General features: G+C 41.0%; 1 protein-coding gene and 2 non-coding genes across 8 annotated transcripts in view; all 3 read right to left on the reverse strand.

Annotated features, from left to right (window-relative positions):
- NOP58 (NOP58 ribonucleoprotein) overlaps positions 1-16,460 on the reverse strand; it is a 31,526-nt gene extending 15,066 nt beyond the window's left edge. The window contains exons 1-5 of one of the 6 annotated variants that reach the window (XM_077884725.1): positions 7,823-7,905; positions 6,307-6,359; positions 5,984-6,102; positions 2,019-2,080; positions 947-1,068 (exon numbers count right to left, since the gene is read on the reverse strand). In XM_077884725.1, coding sequence (XP_077740851.1) covers positions 947-1,068; positions 2,019-2,073 — 177 coding nt within the window. In that variant the 5' untranslated portion in view covers positions 2,074-2,080; positions 5,984-6,102; positions 6,307-6,359; positions 7,823-7,905. Of the gene's footprint in view, positions 1-946; positions 1,069-2,018; positions 2,081-5,983; positions 6,165-6,306; positions 6,360-7,822; positions 7,906-16,192 lie in introns of those variants that run through there. The other 5 variants (XM_077884726.1, XM_077884722.1, XM_077884727.1 and 2 more) reach the window with 5 other exon arrangements.
- On the reverse strand, positions 6,122-6,207 carry LOC144306310 (small nucleolar RNA SNORD70). Its single transcript, XR_013373379.1, has one exon. It is a non-coding gene; the product is annotated as a small nucleolar RNA SNORD70 (small nucleolar RNA).
- Positions 6,991-7,079, reverse strand: LOC144306309 (small nucleolar RNA SNORD70). Its single transcript, XR_013373378.1, has one exon. It is a non-coding gene; the product is annotated as a small nucleolar RNA SNORD70 (small nucleolar RNA).
- Positions 16,461-16,984: the final 524 nt, after the last annotated feature.

Genomic DNA, 16,984 nt, shown 5'->3' on the forward strand with positions numbered 1-16,984 from the left:
TAAGTTAGAGATGTAGTAAGTTAAGATTGTAATATCTAATAGACATACAAATACGGGTTAACTATTTGTTATGGTAAGACTTCTGGTCAATAGTAGGCTTTCAGTAAAGTTTTTGAGGAATCAAAAAGTTATACACAGAATTTTTTTTTTTAAAGAAACCATTTTTTTAAAAAGACTTTATTTATTCATAGAGACAGAGAGAGAGAGAGAGAGAGAGGCAGAGACACAGGCAGAGGGAGAAGCAAGCACCATGCAGAGAGCCTGATGTGGGACTCGATCCAGGGTCTCCAGGATCGAGTCCAGGCTGCAGGCAGCACCAAACCGCTGCGCCACAGGGGCTGCCCTACACAGAATTTTTTTTAAATGATTTCATTTATTTATTTGAAAGAGTGTGTGGGGCAGGAGAAGCAGGGTGAGGGACAAGCAGACTCCTGACGGAGCCTGACACAGGGTTCAATCTCACAACAGAAGCTGAAACCAAGGGATACCTGGGTGGCTCAGCGGTTGAGTGTCTGCCTTTAGCCCAGGGCATGATCCTGAAGACCTGGGATTGAGTCCCACATTGGGCTCCCTGCATGGAGCCTGCTTCTCCCTCTGCCTGTGTCTCTGCCTCTCTCTTTCTGTCTCTCATGAATAAATAAAGGAAAAAAAAATCATCAGGTCTTTAATTCTGTTGCTAGAAAAAGAAATGTGACTAAACAAAAACATAGCAGGACATACATACTGTTAACATAACTCTGGTGACAAGGTTAAAACGAATTTTTACCACTTTTGGGGACATTAATATTTTCTACAATGAACAGGTATTATTTGTATGTTCTTAGCCCTGATAATCATATTGGAAATCAATTATTCTGTAGCCTAGGGAAAAATATACAAAGGCTAGGCTTTGTAGTCACCAATGCTATATGGTGAGTTCTGATTGGCAGGCATGAAAAATATTTACCTTTATGACCCCTCCTAGTTTAGCATCAGCTACAGCCAGGGGCTCATGGGCTTCTTTTACTATTTTCTTCAGAACTTTCTTCAGCTGTTTATTGATTTTGCCTTCCATCAGAGCTGTAAATGCTTTTTAGAAAAGGGAAAACAAAAAAGAGTTAACTCTCAGGTTTTTAATTTTAAGAACTTCATGTCATTTAAGCTTAAAAAATAAAGCAAAATAAACACTTCCTTCCAAAAAGTCTGAATTTAACATTACTTCTAAAATTAAATGATAAATGTAAAAAACACTGAAAGAGTTACACATTTCACAATCTCATCTGATCTTCCCACCCTCACTTCAGCTCTAGAACTAGGTGTTAAAGCTGATACAGCATTCCTTTCGTTTTATAAAATAAAATTTACTCTTGAACCCAGAGAGAACTAGAACCATAAAATGTTAGAAACAGTCTATTTTAGAGTGACAAATAGATCCAGTCTCCAATGTCACTGTAGACCGACTGGCCTGATGTTCTGTGAAATAACCTAAAATCCTGTCAACACTGGAAAAAAGCAGTGTATTCACTTGGGAGGGTTGTGGAGGCCTTGGCTAATTCCAAATCCAGGTATGTTATCAGGCCTCTGCTTGTAAACCTTCAGTGATGGATAACTCACTCCCAAAGAGGCAGCCTATTCAATTTGAGATTGCTTTTCTTTTTTGGCAGATTCTAAATCTCATGCTTTATAACTCTCACCCTTCCTAGGCCTAGACTTAGGATCTTCTGGACCCACATGGACTAATACCTCATCCGATATCTGTCAGGGTTTTGGCTAAATTTAAAGTATGCCTGCCAGGGATGCCAGGGTGGTACAGTGATTTGAGTGTCTGCCTTTGGTTCAGGTCATGATACCGGAGTCCTGGGATCGAATCCTGAATCAGGTTGCCCACAGGGAGCCTGCTTCTCCCTGTGCCTATGTCTTTGCCTCTCTCAACCTCTGATAAAGAAAATTAAAAAAAAAAAAAAAAAAGTACGCCTGCCAGGAAGGGAGTTGGCCACAATTTCTAAGGCCAGACAATTTATGCTTAATCAGCCAGGTACCTTCTCTTTCCTCCTGACCACATCTCAATCCATTTGAGTTACAAATCCATTTCATCCGTTATCTGGGAAGATGAAAGGTAATGACAAAAATCATATGGCTACCACAAGCTCTTACACCACACTCTAAGAAGCTGAGACTCAAGCTATTTTGTTAGGTTATAACCTTTTACACACTGTATAACACTGACTCCGCACAATCTACCTTTCAAGTAGAGTTATATATTCTTTCAAGTTTTTAATCTTTGGTGATTAAAATTTTTATTCAACTTCTAGCTTCTAGTTCTTAGTCTTCCATATCATCTATTTTAACCTAGTGTTTTCCTTTTTTTAAAAAAAATTTGGGATACCTGGGTAACTTAGCAGTTGAACCTCTGCCTTGGGCTCAAGGCTTGATCCTGTAGTACTGGGACTGAGTCCCACATCGGGCTCCCTGCATGGAGCCTGCTTCTCCCTCTGCCTATGTCTCTGCCTATGTCTCTCATGAATAAATAAATAAAATCTTAAAAAAAAAAATTCTTGTGGGGTGCCTGGGTGGCTCCACTGAGTATCTGCTTTCTGCTCAGGTCATGATCTCAGGGTCCTAGAATCAAGACTCCCTCTCCCTCTGTCCTTCCCCACACTCAAGCTCCTATGCGTTCTCTCATTCTCTCTCAAATAAATAAAAATGTTAAAAAAAAATAAAAGTGGGGGGGGGGAACCTGGGTAGCTCAGTGGTTGAGCATCTGCCTTTGGCACAGGGTGTGATCCTGGGGTCCCGGGATCGAGTCCTACATCAGGTTCCCAGCAGGGAGCCTACTTATCCCTCTGCCTAGGTCTCTTTCTCTGTCTCTCGTGAATAAACAAAGCAAAACAAAACACGAAGATTTCTTGTAAGCAAAAACTTCTACTTATTTTAGATTTAACATTTACCTTCCCTTTATTATTAAAAACCTGTTCATTACTCTTTATAATAGGAATTTTTAAAAGATGACAGAAATGGTGACAAGGTTAAGGGGGAAAACTGAATCTTTTCTCTACTTCACCAGCCACTTTTCAGCATCCCCTAATAATCTTCCCACTTCATTCAAATGTAGGCTGCTACCAAACTGTTCTGTAGTGTTTGGAAGATTTGCAATTTGAAAATTAGAATGTAAAAATAAAGCTTTCCATAGAAATGGTATATATGAACTTCTAGGACCAATATAAATTCTTTTCTAAAAAATATTTATTTATTTTGGAGAAAGAGGGAGAACATGTGCCTGTCGGGGTGGGGGCAGGAGAGGGAGAGGAAGAGTCTTTTTTTTTTTTTTGAATGAGGAAGAGTCTTAAGCAAATTCGACGCCAGGCTCAATCTCCTGACCTAAGCCAAAACCAAGAGATGGGTACTTAACCAACTAACTATGCCACCCAAGTGCCTTTAAATTCTTTTTTAAAAAAATTCAACTTGGGATGCCTGTGTGGTTCAGCAGTTTAGCGCCGCCTTCAGCCCAGAGCCTGGTCCTAGAAACCCGGGATTGAGTCCCATGTTGGGCCCCCTGCATGGAGCCTGCTTCTCCCTCTGCCTGAGTCTCTACCTCTGTGTCTCTCATAAATAAATAAATAAACAAACAAATAAATAAATAAATAAAATTCTCGCCTAGTCTGGCATTTTGCCCATTTACCTAACCTTATTTTAAGGAATACCAAGAGCTCAGGAGGAAAAGGAGATATACCCCTCAACCCTCAGTTTTCCTATCAATAGTGATTAAAACATCTACTCCGAAGGATTGTTTCAAGCATTTAAAAACAATTTTGAAATGATGAGCACAAATCTGACAACCACTACACAATAAACATATTAGCTGTTAACAGTAAAAACCGGCTTTATTTTAGGTAAAAGTTAGATCTATCCATTTAATAATAAAGACTGGTCAAAAATATCTCAAAGAAAGATTAAAGAGGTAATAAATATGCAAAAAGGAATTCAAAGAAGCCACTTGGGATGAGGGCTGCTGCACATTACAACTCCAGCAGGAGCAGTTCAAATCACAGCCTATGTGAATAATGTCCTGCAGTTGGAGAGCAGCAAACACAATCTCACTTGGGGTCTTAACAAAACTACCCATATAATTTTAAAACTGTGATGAACCATCTTTTCAAAAATTCTCCAGGCAGGAGTGCCTGGCTGGCTCAGTTGAAGAGCATGTGACTTTTTTTTTTTTTAAGATTTTATTTATTCATTCATGACAGACAGTGAGAGAGAGAGAGGCAGAGACACAGGCAGAGAGAGAAGCAGGCTCCATGCAGGGAGCCCAATGTGGGACTCAATCCCGGGACTCCAGGATCATGCCCTGGGCCGAAGGCAGGCGCTCAACTGCTGCTGAGCCACCCAGGGATCCCAGCATGTGACTCTTTATCTTGGGGCCGGGAGTTTAAGCCCCAAGTTGGATGTAGAGAGTACTTAAACAAAAACAGGGGGGTCCCTGGGTGGCTCAGCGGTTGACTGACTGCCTCCAGCGCAGGGTGTGATCCTGGAGACCCGGGATCCCACTTCGGACTCCCTGCGTGGAGCCTGCTTCTCCCTCTGCCTGTGTCTCTGCCTCTCTGTGTCTCTCATGAATAAATAAATAAAAATATTAAAAAAAAAATCCAGGCAAAAATTATATTTGTGCTTTAGTGGCCTAATGAGGCTTTAATTACTGACTTACTGATGAAACAGTCCTAGAACTATTTTTAAAAATTAAAAAATTTGGAGCACCTGAGTAGCTCAGTCAGTTAAGCATCTGCCTTTAACTTGGGTCATGATCCTGAGGATCCTCGGATGAGCCCTGCATTGGGCTCCCTCCTCGGTGGGAGTCTGCTTTTCTCTCTCCCTCTGACCCTCCCCTCACTCATATGCTCCCTGTCTCAAATAAATAAATGAAATAAAATTTAAAAATTGACCCCATTTTTAGGTATTCCTCCAGCTACCCTTCTGCCAGTGTTAGGGTAGCTCATTAATATTCGAGCATGTTGGGACACCTGGGTGGCTCAGGTGAGCATCTGCCTTCTGCTCAGGGCATGATCCCGGAGTCCTAGGATCAAATCCCAATGGTTGCCTGCAAGGAGTCTGCTTTTCCCTCTGCCTATCTCTGCTTCTCTGTGTCTCCCATGAATAAAATCTTAAAATATATATACACACACACATATATATATTCTAGCATGTTTAGATAGATTCCTAATTTAGTAAGAGAATTATACCCCTCTCTTGGGGCTGATGAACAAAATTATTTGTGTCTGTGATATTCTTGCCTAATTATATGCCATATTTTTCCTTATGGTCCTACAATTTCAAATTATACCACCACGCAGTTAGCTGATTTGATATACGGAACTTAAATGATTGAAAAATCTATGAGCTGAATTTATCTAGTATTCCTGTTTTCCCTAACATTAAAAAAATATCTTGAGGGCAGCCCTGGTGGCCCAGCGGTTTAGCGCCACCTTCAGTCCAGGGTGTGATCCTGGAGACCCGGGATCAAGTCCCACATCGGGATCGGGATCAAGTCCCACATTGGGCTCCCTGCACAGAGACTGCTCCTCCCTATGCCCCCCCCGCCCCCCCCCCCGTCTCTGTCATGAATGAATAAATAAAATCTTAAAAAAAAAAAAAATCTTGAGACCAACTGCCTACTAAAGCCAAGCCTAGTTAATAAGCCCTATTGCTTTGTCTGTTCTCCCATCATGAGGACTAGCTGAAGGATAGGGGTCATCCATTCTTCATGCCCCCTTCATACTTAACTCAAGCCTCTGTAGTTTCTGCATTAAAAACAAAAAAATCAAACAAAAAACCCCACACATACAAAAATCTATTAGTTTCCTAAAACTTTTAATATTGTGGTCTTTTGTACTAAAAACGTATACCCATGGAGAGCTGCTTTATTATTATTTCAGTTGTGAATCCTGGCTATTCTCAATTTTACCCTTGGATTAAAATTATCAGAGAGCTGTGTACTTGACTACATTACCTTGGTCCCTTGTAGAACAGCTTTTACTGAATTGTGCTTCAGCATTATGCTGTTGGTTTCCACAGGGAGATCAATTTAACCACTTCTCACCTCTCATCACATGGGGGGGGAAACAAGCCCTATGGTAAAAAAAGCTAACTCAATGTTGTCTCAGTGGTAGCGACGAATTTGAGTTAGATCACTTAAATTCAATTCCAAAAGAATGCATCATTGACAACATTGAATAAGGTTAACTCAGGCAACTGAAGCAAATAATCTTTTGATATGAATAATAAATTGAAAAGATTAAGCACAAAACCAAAACAGCTAGTCTTTCACTTTACCTGCTAATGCTTCTGCTGTATCCTGAAATTTCTCAAAATGTTTTAGCTTTACTCTAGAAGGAAAAAAAGAAAAGTTATGAGGGCATATTGATTGTGCAAAAGCCATATTATTTAGGAAACAGGTTTGGATTGTTTCCAAAGCACACACCAATAAAATAAAGCTTCCCATCACTGGGTATCAGGGTGCCAAGTTAGATAAATTATTCTTAAAACAACCAGTTTCTCTAAATGTTATGGCTTCAACATAACCTCTTGCTGTTTAAAGCTGGACACAGATCCTTTTACTATACAGAATAGAAGAGACCCTAGAAAAGGTATTAAGAGTCCCTCTTGAGTCAGGAATCTCACAACAAGGATTTGTCCATCTAGTACAAATGCTATTAAGAAATGGCTTAAAATCAGGATGCCTGGTGGCTCAGCGGTTGAGCATCTGTCTTCAGCCAAGGGTGTGATCCTGGGGGTCTGGGATCAAGTCCCACATCGGGCTCCCTGTGAGAAAACTGCTTCTCCCTCTGCCTGTGTCTCTGCCTCTCTCTGTGTATCTCTCATGAATAAATAAAATCTTAAAAAAAAAAACTTATCATCAAATCTAATTTGTTACCCTTATTTTATACCTCCTCCCCATTAAAGGTATGTGCAAAGCAACATTTTATATTGAAATAAATATATATGATTAATTCATAACTCATTGTTGTCTCAGTGGTAGTGACGAATATTTGAGTTAGATCATTTATATTCAGTTCCAACAAGAATACATCATTGACAACAATGAATCAGGGTAACTCAGCCAATTGAAGCATACAGCCCTTGATAAAGAAAAACCAGTCTTCTATTTTGTCTAAAGTAGTATTGTTTTAAGGCCAGTTTTCTTACTTGCCAGGGAATAAAACCCTGGTGGATCCCTTAAATACACACTTAACAAGGCAAAGATGGTAGGAAAAGCAGTAATTTCATCTTACTCTGCCTCACCTCCCACCCCCACCCTTCTGAAGTGGCATTTGCTCATCTCTCCCTAGGTTTCCATAAATGCACACATATATAAGAACGCTGCAAAAATGGGAGCACATTATACATATCATTCTGAAGCATGGTTTTCTCGGTATGCCACTGACCTCTCCCCAAGTCAGTAAGATATCTATAGATATACTACAATTTATTCAACAATTCCACTACTTGGGGCCCCTGGCTGGCTTAGTGAGTAGAACACGTGACTCTTGATCTTAGGGGTCATGAGTTCAAGCCCTACATTGGGTATAGTCATTACTTAAAACAACAGGGGCGCCTGGATGGCCCACTACATTAAGCATCTGACCCCTGACTTCGGCTCACGACATGATCTCAAGAGCCCTGGGATCAGGCCCCATGTCAGACTGTTCACCATAGGCTGCTTGTCCTTCTCCCTCTGCTCCTCCCTCCATTTACTCTCTAAAATAAATAAAATCTTAAAAACACCACGACCAAAAACAAACACCAACTAAACATTAACTGCTAAATTTTTTGTTTCAAGGTGGCTTACATTTTATTTGCTTTCTCTGGAGTTTCAAATTCTTTCCACAAACTATCAACCTCTTGAAGTTTCTTCTCATTCAAAACCTGTAACAAATATTTAAATAATTTTATTTAAGTGGCATAGCTTAGGCATACATTTAACTACACACTTCAAGTACAATTGCATATGTAAAATGAGAGTGGTGGAAGCTGTTTTTGTCATTGAGATAACAAATCAGTTTTCTTACCATACAGTTTTGGTCAAATTAGTAGCTCAAGAAGTCCATTTAATAACTGGATGGATTTTTTTTTTTAAAGATTTTATTTACTGGGCAGCCCTGGTGGCTCAGCGGTTTAGCGCTGCCTTCAGCCCAGGGCCTGATCCTGGAGATCCGGATCGAGTCCCACATCAGGCTCCCTGCATGGAGTCTGCTTCTCCCTCTGCCTATGTCTCTGCTTTTCCTCTCTCTCTCTCTCTGTCTCTCATGAATAAATAAAATAAAATCCTTAAAAAAAAAAAAAAAGATTTTATTTTTTTTTTTTATGAGAGAGAGAGAGAGAGAGAGAGAGGCAGAGATACAGGCAGAGAGAGAAGCAGGCTCCATGCAGGGAGCCCAATGTGGGACTCGATCCGGGGACTCCGGGGTCTCCAGGATCACGCCTTGAGCCAAAGGCAGAGGCAACGAGCCACTGGGGCGTCCCTGGATGGAATTAAGTTGAAGTCTTTGTTGAAAACTTCCTACTTTGAAGGAGATACTAACCCCTTCACAAAGCATATATTTATTAAACATCAAAAGACTTTATTTGCCTATTTTCGAGAATAAGGAATAAGTTTTATTTACTGATACAATTATCCTAAGGTGGATGTATTATGGATTCTAAAACCAAGATACCATCAATTTTAAGACATATCCTGTTAAAACTTATGCAAAGAAAAAAAGGGGGGGGCTCTTTAAATCCATGAAACAGGGGCAGCCCAGGTGGCTCAGCTGTTTAGCGCTGCCTTCAGCCCAGGGCGCGATGCTGGAGACCCGGGATCGAGTCCCACGTCGGGCTCCCTGCATGGAGCCTGCTTCTCCCTCTGCCTATGTCTCTGCTTCTCTCTGTGTGTCTCATGAATAAATAAATAAAATCTTAAAAAAAAATCCATTAAACAGGGATCCCTGGGTGGCGCAATGGTTTAGCGCCTGCCTTTGGCCCAGGGCGCGATCCTGGAGACCCGGGATCGAATCCCATATCGGGCTCCTGGTGCATGGAGCCTGCTTCTCCCTCTGCCTATGTCTCCGCCTCTCTCTCTCTTTCTCTGTGACTATCATAAATAAATAAAAATAAAAAAAAAATCCATTAAACAGTCCACATTTAGGTAATATATATTCTTCAAGGCTTTTTGACAGTCTTAACATTTTATTTATGCATACTTTTAGGAATCACACTATACCATTTAGCATAACATGGACTCAATTCTAGGTCTTAACAACCTAGAATTGCATTGTATGAATATACCATCATTTTATGCCCTTATAGACGTTTAGGGTTTTTCTACTCTAAACATCTTTCCTTATTCTCCTTCAAAATCAGATGTGTATGTATATATGTTATATTTCTATAGGACATAACTTACTGGAAGTAGAGTTAATTGATCACATAGGAAATGCATTACTTTACACGAGACATGCTAACAATTTGCCTTCAAGAGAGCCTGTTAGTTTCACCTAAATAGTCAATAAAACTTATTTCCCTATACTTTCTTCAATACTCAGTGTAGTAGGTCAAGTGCCCAAGTATAACATAGGGTAGAATCAAGCCTAAAATGCATTTCCCTCATTTTTAACATCCTTGAACTTGAGATGCCTTACAATTGATTTAATTAACGTGTAAAATACAGTCTATTACATTTAGTGAAATAAAGTGCATACAAATATTATGTATGTCTTCTTATGGGGGGAAAGACCCAGCTGGTAATTTTAAAACTATACTAATAAACATTTCATCAAATCCGTATCATCACAATATTTACACAGTACAATTTATTGCCCAGTTACACTCAGATATGTATTTTTGTGGTAAAACATAATACAACACTGCAAATTGCACTTAATTTTTGTCAGACAAGTGTAGCAAGATGATTTTTAGGATTTTTTGTGTTTAAATTTAATCACACAGCTGAATTGATATATTTACAGAACTTGAAAACTTGGTCAAAATAAACTTAACTGAAAAACTTACAAACCAAAGTAAGAGCTGTAAATGATCCCAAAGCACAGTGTTTTATACTAAAAAACTATAAGCTGGGGACACCTGGGTGGCTCAGTGGTTGAGCATCTGCCTTTGGCTCAGGGCGTGATCCCAGGGTTTCAGGATCGAGTCCCACATCGGGCTCCTTGCAGGGAGCCTGCTTCTCCCTCTGCCTGTGTCTGTGTCTGTCTCTGTCTCTCCTCTCTCTGTGTTTCTCATGAATGAATGAATGAATGAATGAATTCTTAAAAAAAAAAACGGGGCAGCCCGGGGTGGCTCAGTGGTTTAGTACTGCCTTCAGCCCAGGGCCTGATCCTGTGGACCCAGGATGGAGTCCCACGTCAGGCTCCCTGCATGGAGCCTGCTTCTCCCTCTGCCTCTCTTTCTGTGTCTCTCATGAATGAATATATAAATAAAATCTTTATAAACAACAACAACAACAACAAAAAACAACACTACAAGCTGAGGCACCTGGCTGGCTCAGTTGATAGGAGTATGAGACTCGATCTCGGGGCTGTAAATTCAAGCTCCATGTTGGGTGTGGAGTTTACTAAAAAAATCTTTACACACCTACAAAAAATTACAAGCCTCTAACAGTTTATTCTGCCTATTATAAGAACTTTAGGATTAGAAGATATTCCAATAAATCTCATAAATGCACTGAAACATTAATTCAGGTATTTTCTGATAAAGGAGGTTTATAAAATAGTCCTGACTTTTGGAAATAGTTTGTTCAGATAATGTGACTAGCCATACCCAAAGTTCAGGAACTATTGAGAGGATATGTATCAAACAGAGGACATGACTCATGAGTAAAATTTACATTTTTTCCTGGTAGAAAAGCAAGTATATTTGAAGATAACATTTGGGTTACAATCGGTATATTCAAGAAATATTATCAACATTTTTAAAGTAACAAAGGAAATATGATGAAAACATTCATGACCACTCAAAGGTACTCCAAAGACTGTTATGGCAAATAAAACCCTGCTATTCTATGTTCCCAATTGTGCTGTCACATATTGAAGAGAACATTACTAATTAAGATAGTCTGAATAAAATAAAATTAGAAATAACTTCTATATTTCCTTAAAAATACACCTTAAATTTTAGGCATTATTTTCACACAGAGAAATCTAAAAACATTTGTATGAAGTCCATCTCAAGTTTTACCATTTTAGATCAAGATGGAATTATTTCCACTTCCAAATAGAGAGGATAGAGTTATTGCCATTAAAATCTTTACCAGGGGGATCCCTGGGTGGCGCAGAGGTTTAGCGCCTGCCTTTGGCCCAGGGCGCGATCCTGGGGACCCGGGATCAAATCACACGTCCGGCTCCCGGTGCGTGGAGCCTGCTTCTCCCTCTGCCTATGTCTCTGCCTCTCTCTCTCTCTTTCTGTGACTATCATAAATAAATAAAAATTAAAAAAAATAAAATAAAATCTTTACCAGGGATCCCTGGGTGGCACAGTTTAGCACCTGCCTTTGGCCCAGGGCGCCATCCTGGAGACCCGGGATCGAATCCCACATCGGGCTCCCGGTGCATGGAGCCTGCTTCTCCCTCTGCCTGTGTCTCTGCCTCTCTCTGTGACTATCATTCATAAATAAATAAATAAATAAATAAATAAATAAATAAATAAATAAATTTAAAAAGATAAAAATAAAATCTTTACCATTATGGTATGCTAGTTTTAAAGACTTTATTTATTTCTTCATGAGAGACACAGAGAGAGAGAGGCAGAGACACAGGCAGAGTGAGAGGCAGGCTCCTGCAGAGAGCTCAATGTGACACTCAATCCCAGGACTCCAGGACCACACCCTGGACCGAAGGCAGCCGCTCAACTGCTGAGCCACCTGGCGTCCTTTAAATCTCTTTTAAAATGAAAGATTTTGGGATTCCTGGGTGGCGCAGCGGTTTTAGCGCCTGCCTTTGGCCTAGGGCGCGATCCTGGAGACCCGGGATCAAACCCCACATCGGGCTCCCGGTGCATGGAGCCTGCTTCTCCCTCTGCCTGTGTCTCTGCCTCTCTCTGTGTGTGTGTGACTATCATAAATAAATTTAAAAAATTAAAAAATAAATAAATAAAATGAAAGATTTTTGCAGCAAACTGTCAAGACCTTCGTAAAGCCAACCGTTTTACATCTGACCACATCAAAAAGGCAGCTGCCACCGTAGCTACCTCAACCGACCTCTGAACATAATAATCAACTAGTACCATGAGCTGACCCTGAACAGACCCAGGCCCAATTTCACCTGTGCAACTGAAGACTGCATTAATTTTCTATCACCTTTGTTCTTGTTCTATCTCGTTTGTTGTGTTAAAGGGTCTTGTGCTTAGCTCTCTGTGATGTGTAAGAAGCAAAGTTAAACAGGTAGTGAAATGTCAGTTTGGAATCCTGCGTTACAATTATATTAACCTTGCTTTGAAACAGAATAAAGCTGACATTGTGGGGGGATAAAAGCTGACATTGTGGAAAGACACAAGTTGTGTGTGCACCTTCTTAGCATGCTCACGACACCTACTTATTATGCAGAATTTGCTTCAAAACAATGTGGGAAGGGGAGTGGGAGAGAGATGGCCCACAATATGGGCCTGCTGAAGTTGAATGATGGTGTACATGGAGGTTCTTTATAATCTTCCACTTGTCTTTGAAATTTTTTACATTAAAGAGTAAAACACTAACATAAATGCATCCCACGACATGCCTGATAGTCCTAGAATATTCTCCTTTATTCCAGACAGGCATGACATTTATAAACAAGAAAGTGCACACTACATCAAAAGTGACTGTCCTGGGGAAGTTGGGTGGCTCAGTGGTTGAGCATCTGCCTTCAGCTCAGGTTGTTATCCCGGACTCTCGGGGATTGAGTGGCGCCTCAGGCTCGGGGGGTGGGGGTGGGGGGGTGGGGGTGGGGGGCTGCCTTCTCCCTCTGCCTCTCTGTCTCTCATGAGTAAATAAAATCTTTAAAAAACAAAGACAGAAGTGACTGTCCCTAATTTTCACTTGGTTACTTTGAGATTCTCTGTTTTATTTAAGCATTCCACGCTACCTTTTTTTAGTTTTACTCCACAAACAAAATGGGTAAATACTGTTTCATGAAACTTGTGAGTTGTTTTACAGGATGATTTTCAATAGTTTCAAATGTGAATTATTTTTTTTTAATATTTTATTTATTTTATTTATTCATGAGAGACACGGAGAGAGAGGCAGAGACACAGGCAGAGGGAGTCCCTGATATGGGACTCGATCCAGGACCCTGGGATCACCCCCTAAACCAGAGCCACCCAGGTGTCCCTCAAATGTGAATTATTCAAAAAGGAACAAATTGATACACACAATGTAGGTTAGCTTCAAAAGCATGCCAAGTGAAAAAAGCCAGACACAAAAAAATGTATTACTCCATTTACATGAAATTTCTAGAAATGACAAAATAATACAGACAGTGGCTGCCTATATAACTGGGTCTGACTAACCTGCAAATAGCCAAAAGGTAACTTTTGAAGGTATTCTAAAACTGGATTGCAACTTGCACAGTTGTATAAATTTTACTAAAATGTATCAAACTGTATTTACAATAGGTGAGTTATACAGTATGTAAGATACCCAATAAATGAAGCTGGAAAAACATACTGCTCAGTAATCAATATAGAAACTCTGGTATACACAAAAAAAATCTCTTCCTCCAGGCCCTAAGGAAATGAACACAACACTACACTGCGCAGCTGCACTACACACTGTAACTATTAAAATTTAAATGAATTAAAACTAAGAATTCGTTTCCAGAGCTTTACCAACCAAATTTCAAATGCTAAATAGTTATACGTGGGTAGTGGCAATCATATTGGGTAGCACAGCTACAGAAGGCCTGGGATAAGTAATAAAAGACATGCCTTTAGTCTTACTATGTATGCCACATGACACAAGGCACACAGGTTGAGTTTTTACAATATTCTAAAAATGGAAATAGTTCCTTTAGTATTGTCTTTGGATTCATATATAACCTTGTTAACATTCAATAATTCTTTTACAGGGATCCCTGGGTGGCGCAGCGGTTTGGCGCCTGCCTTTGGCCCAGGGCGCGATCCTGGAGACCCGGGATCAAATCCCACGTCGGGCTCCCGGTGCATGGAGCCTGCTTCTCCCTCTGCCTATGTCTCTGCCTCTCTCTCTCTCTGTCTGTGTGACTATCATAAATAAATAAAAATTAAAAAAAAATAAAGTGTACAACTTACTTTTTAGTATATTTTCACAATTGTGCAACCACCACCAATTCCAGAACATACTCTATGTCTACTTTACTAACAATAATGGCTATGAATTGAAATATTTGGAACTGAATCATTATTTCCATATATTTAGTCCTTTAGTTACTTCTCCATTATGCTACATAAACCATAAACCACAATTTAATAATGTGAACAGTAATTTGCAAATGAATAGCGTTAAAAAACCGACAGAATACCTGACTTATTTTTATGGAGAATACTCTTCATTAAAAGAAATCAGTAATTCATCAAGAGAAATGAATATTTTATGACCTAGGCCTAGAAACCAGACAACTGCTAAGCCAATTCCCTCCCACCATCAAAGGCAACCAGTGGACTGTGCAGTTGCGCCTCCCTCTTAGTGCAGAGCAGTATACCTAACATCTATTTACCTGAAATTCAACCATATACAGTAATTCAAAATATGATAGACCATGTTAGCTAAGAAAATTTGGGGGCATGTGCAAAATTCTACTTAACAATTTAGAAAAAGATGGGACACCTGGGTGGCTCAGAGGTTGAGCTGCTGCCTCCGGCTCAGGGTATGGTCCCGGAGATCCAGGATTGAGCCCCATATTGGGCTCCCTGCACGGAGCCTGCTTCTCCCTCTGCCTGTGTCTCTGCCTCTCATGAATAAATAAATAAAATCTTTAAAAGTAAAACAGACACACTCCGAAGATCTAAAGCCTTTTACAGTCCCTTAAAATTTCTACTACTCCCCAATTGCAGACAACCCCAATGAGAAAAAAATAAGCAAAACCAGCTTTTGGCTTTTATGACTTTATCACTTAATATTAACAAGTGCAAATGGAACTGTATTTTCAATGTCTGAAAAAAAATCTAAAAAAAAAAAGGTCAAAAGCTCCTCGAAATCAACACTTTGGAATGCTGATTCCAGATTTTCTGCACTCATAGCACATACATAACCGTACTATACACGTTACCCAGCATTTTTACCCTAATATCAGCACATATACGAAAATTCTGGGTTTTGTTCCTACATTTGTAGAGGTCAGAAGACTGCATGGCATGGATAGCATTCAGTTTACCTCAACTTTGGAACATCTCAAGAAAGTCCCATTGTTTAACCAGCTCCGTGCTGATAATCTTTAAATTTCAGATTTTCCCTATTAAGACAAATCTCAAACTGATGACCACAGGCATAGATTTCTCCCTTAGGTCTTAAACTTAAAATGAGGAGGGCACTTCCACATCTCACAGACGCTCCACGTTTCACAGCAACATTGGACCTTTTCAGTATCTGCTCCCCCAACCCCCGCCCGGAAAAAAAACAAGACAAAACAAAACAAAACAAAACAACACTCCCGTTTTTCTTCTCTTCTCCACCATCGCGTACCCACTTAATCCCAAACCCACAGTCTTCATCGGCCCAATGCCACCAGTTCTACCTTCTAAATTTCCCCTGGCATTTGCTTCTCGACATACTAACCTGAATCCAAGCACTTTCATCTTACCTAGATTAAGGCAAAAAACATACCTGGTTCCTTTCTGGCTTCTTGTAACATATATTCTCCACGCGGGAAAGCAACTTCATTAAAAGACTTTAGATCAGGTCGTTCCTCTCCTTAAAACCTTTCAATCGGTTCTTAAAACCACTCAGAATAAACCTCAAGTTCCTTACCTTTACCTGTGAAATCGGTAAGACCCCTGCCCTCCTCTCTCGCCGGCCGAATCCTCTCAACAGAACCTGGCGCGGCCACGTGTTCACCGGAACACGCGTCTCCCAGGCCCACAGCCTTCCCGACTTTAGAGCAGGGGGACACAAACGGCTCCCGCAGGATCCCGAGCACTGTCGCCCTCCCCTTACGTCTCTCCCCGTCCTCGCCTGCCCAACACCAGCCTCGCCTCTCCAACGGTTCAATCTGCAACTTACCTTAAAGATGGCGTAGCCCACGGACGTCTCAAACAGCACCAGCATGGTGAGGCCGGGTCAGGGCACTGCGCGGCCCGCCGCGTGCTCTTACACCCGTGAAAAGAAACCAAACTTGCGGCCCCCAAAGGCCTGCAAGGCCGCAGCAGGCCAGGCACAAACGCGCGCGCCTGCTCGCAGAACCGGACCACGTTGCCTGACCGTTCCAACCGACTGTGTGTAGAATGTTTCAACGCGCTTCTCCTTCTCCAAGGCTCCTGGGATCCGACGTCACTTCCGACAGGCAGCATGCCGTCGCTTCCGGTATGTTCCCGCCAACCGGGTGGGTGATGGGAGGGGGAGAGGGGAGGGGAAAAAAAAGAGCGAGAAAGAGAAAGAAAGTGTCGCGAGATTTCTTTGGACTAAAGCGAGATTTTAAGCGGTGAGCTGCGCTGAAACCCAATAGGGAAGAAGGTCGCTTTTTACTATTTTTGAAGTTCCTATAGGTGATATAATTTATCTTGAGAGAAATGCGGAGCCGTCTCCGTCCGTTTGCCCCAGGCGTCTGGAATTGGGAAATGCCAGCCGCTTAACACCTGGAGAGCGCTGCCTTGAAGCGAGGCTCTCGGGCGGCCGCGGGACCGTCCCGGTCTACGCGAGCACGCCCGGCCGAACTGATTCTTAGCACAGGTGTCTTTCACGTATATGCAGACCTCTCCCGTTTTTTTTTTTTTTTTTTTTTTTTAAGATTTTATTTATTTATTCATGAGACACAGAGAGGCAGAGACATAGGCAGAGGAGCAGGCTCAGTGCAGG

Source organism: Canis aureus, chromosome 36 (assembly GCF_053574225.1).
Source record: "Canis aureus isolate CA01 chromosome 36, VMU_Caureus_v.1.0, whole genome shotgun sequence".
Lineage (NCBI taxonomy): Eukaryota > Metazoa > Chordata > Mammalia > Carnivora > Canidae > Canis > Canis aureus.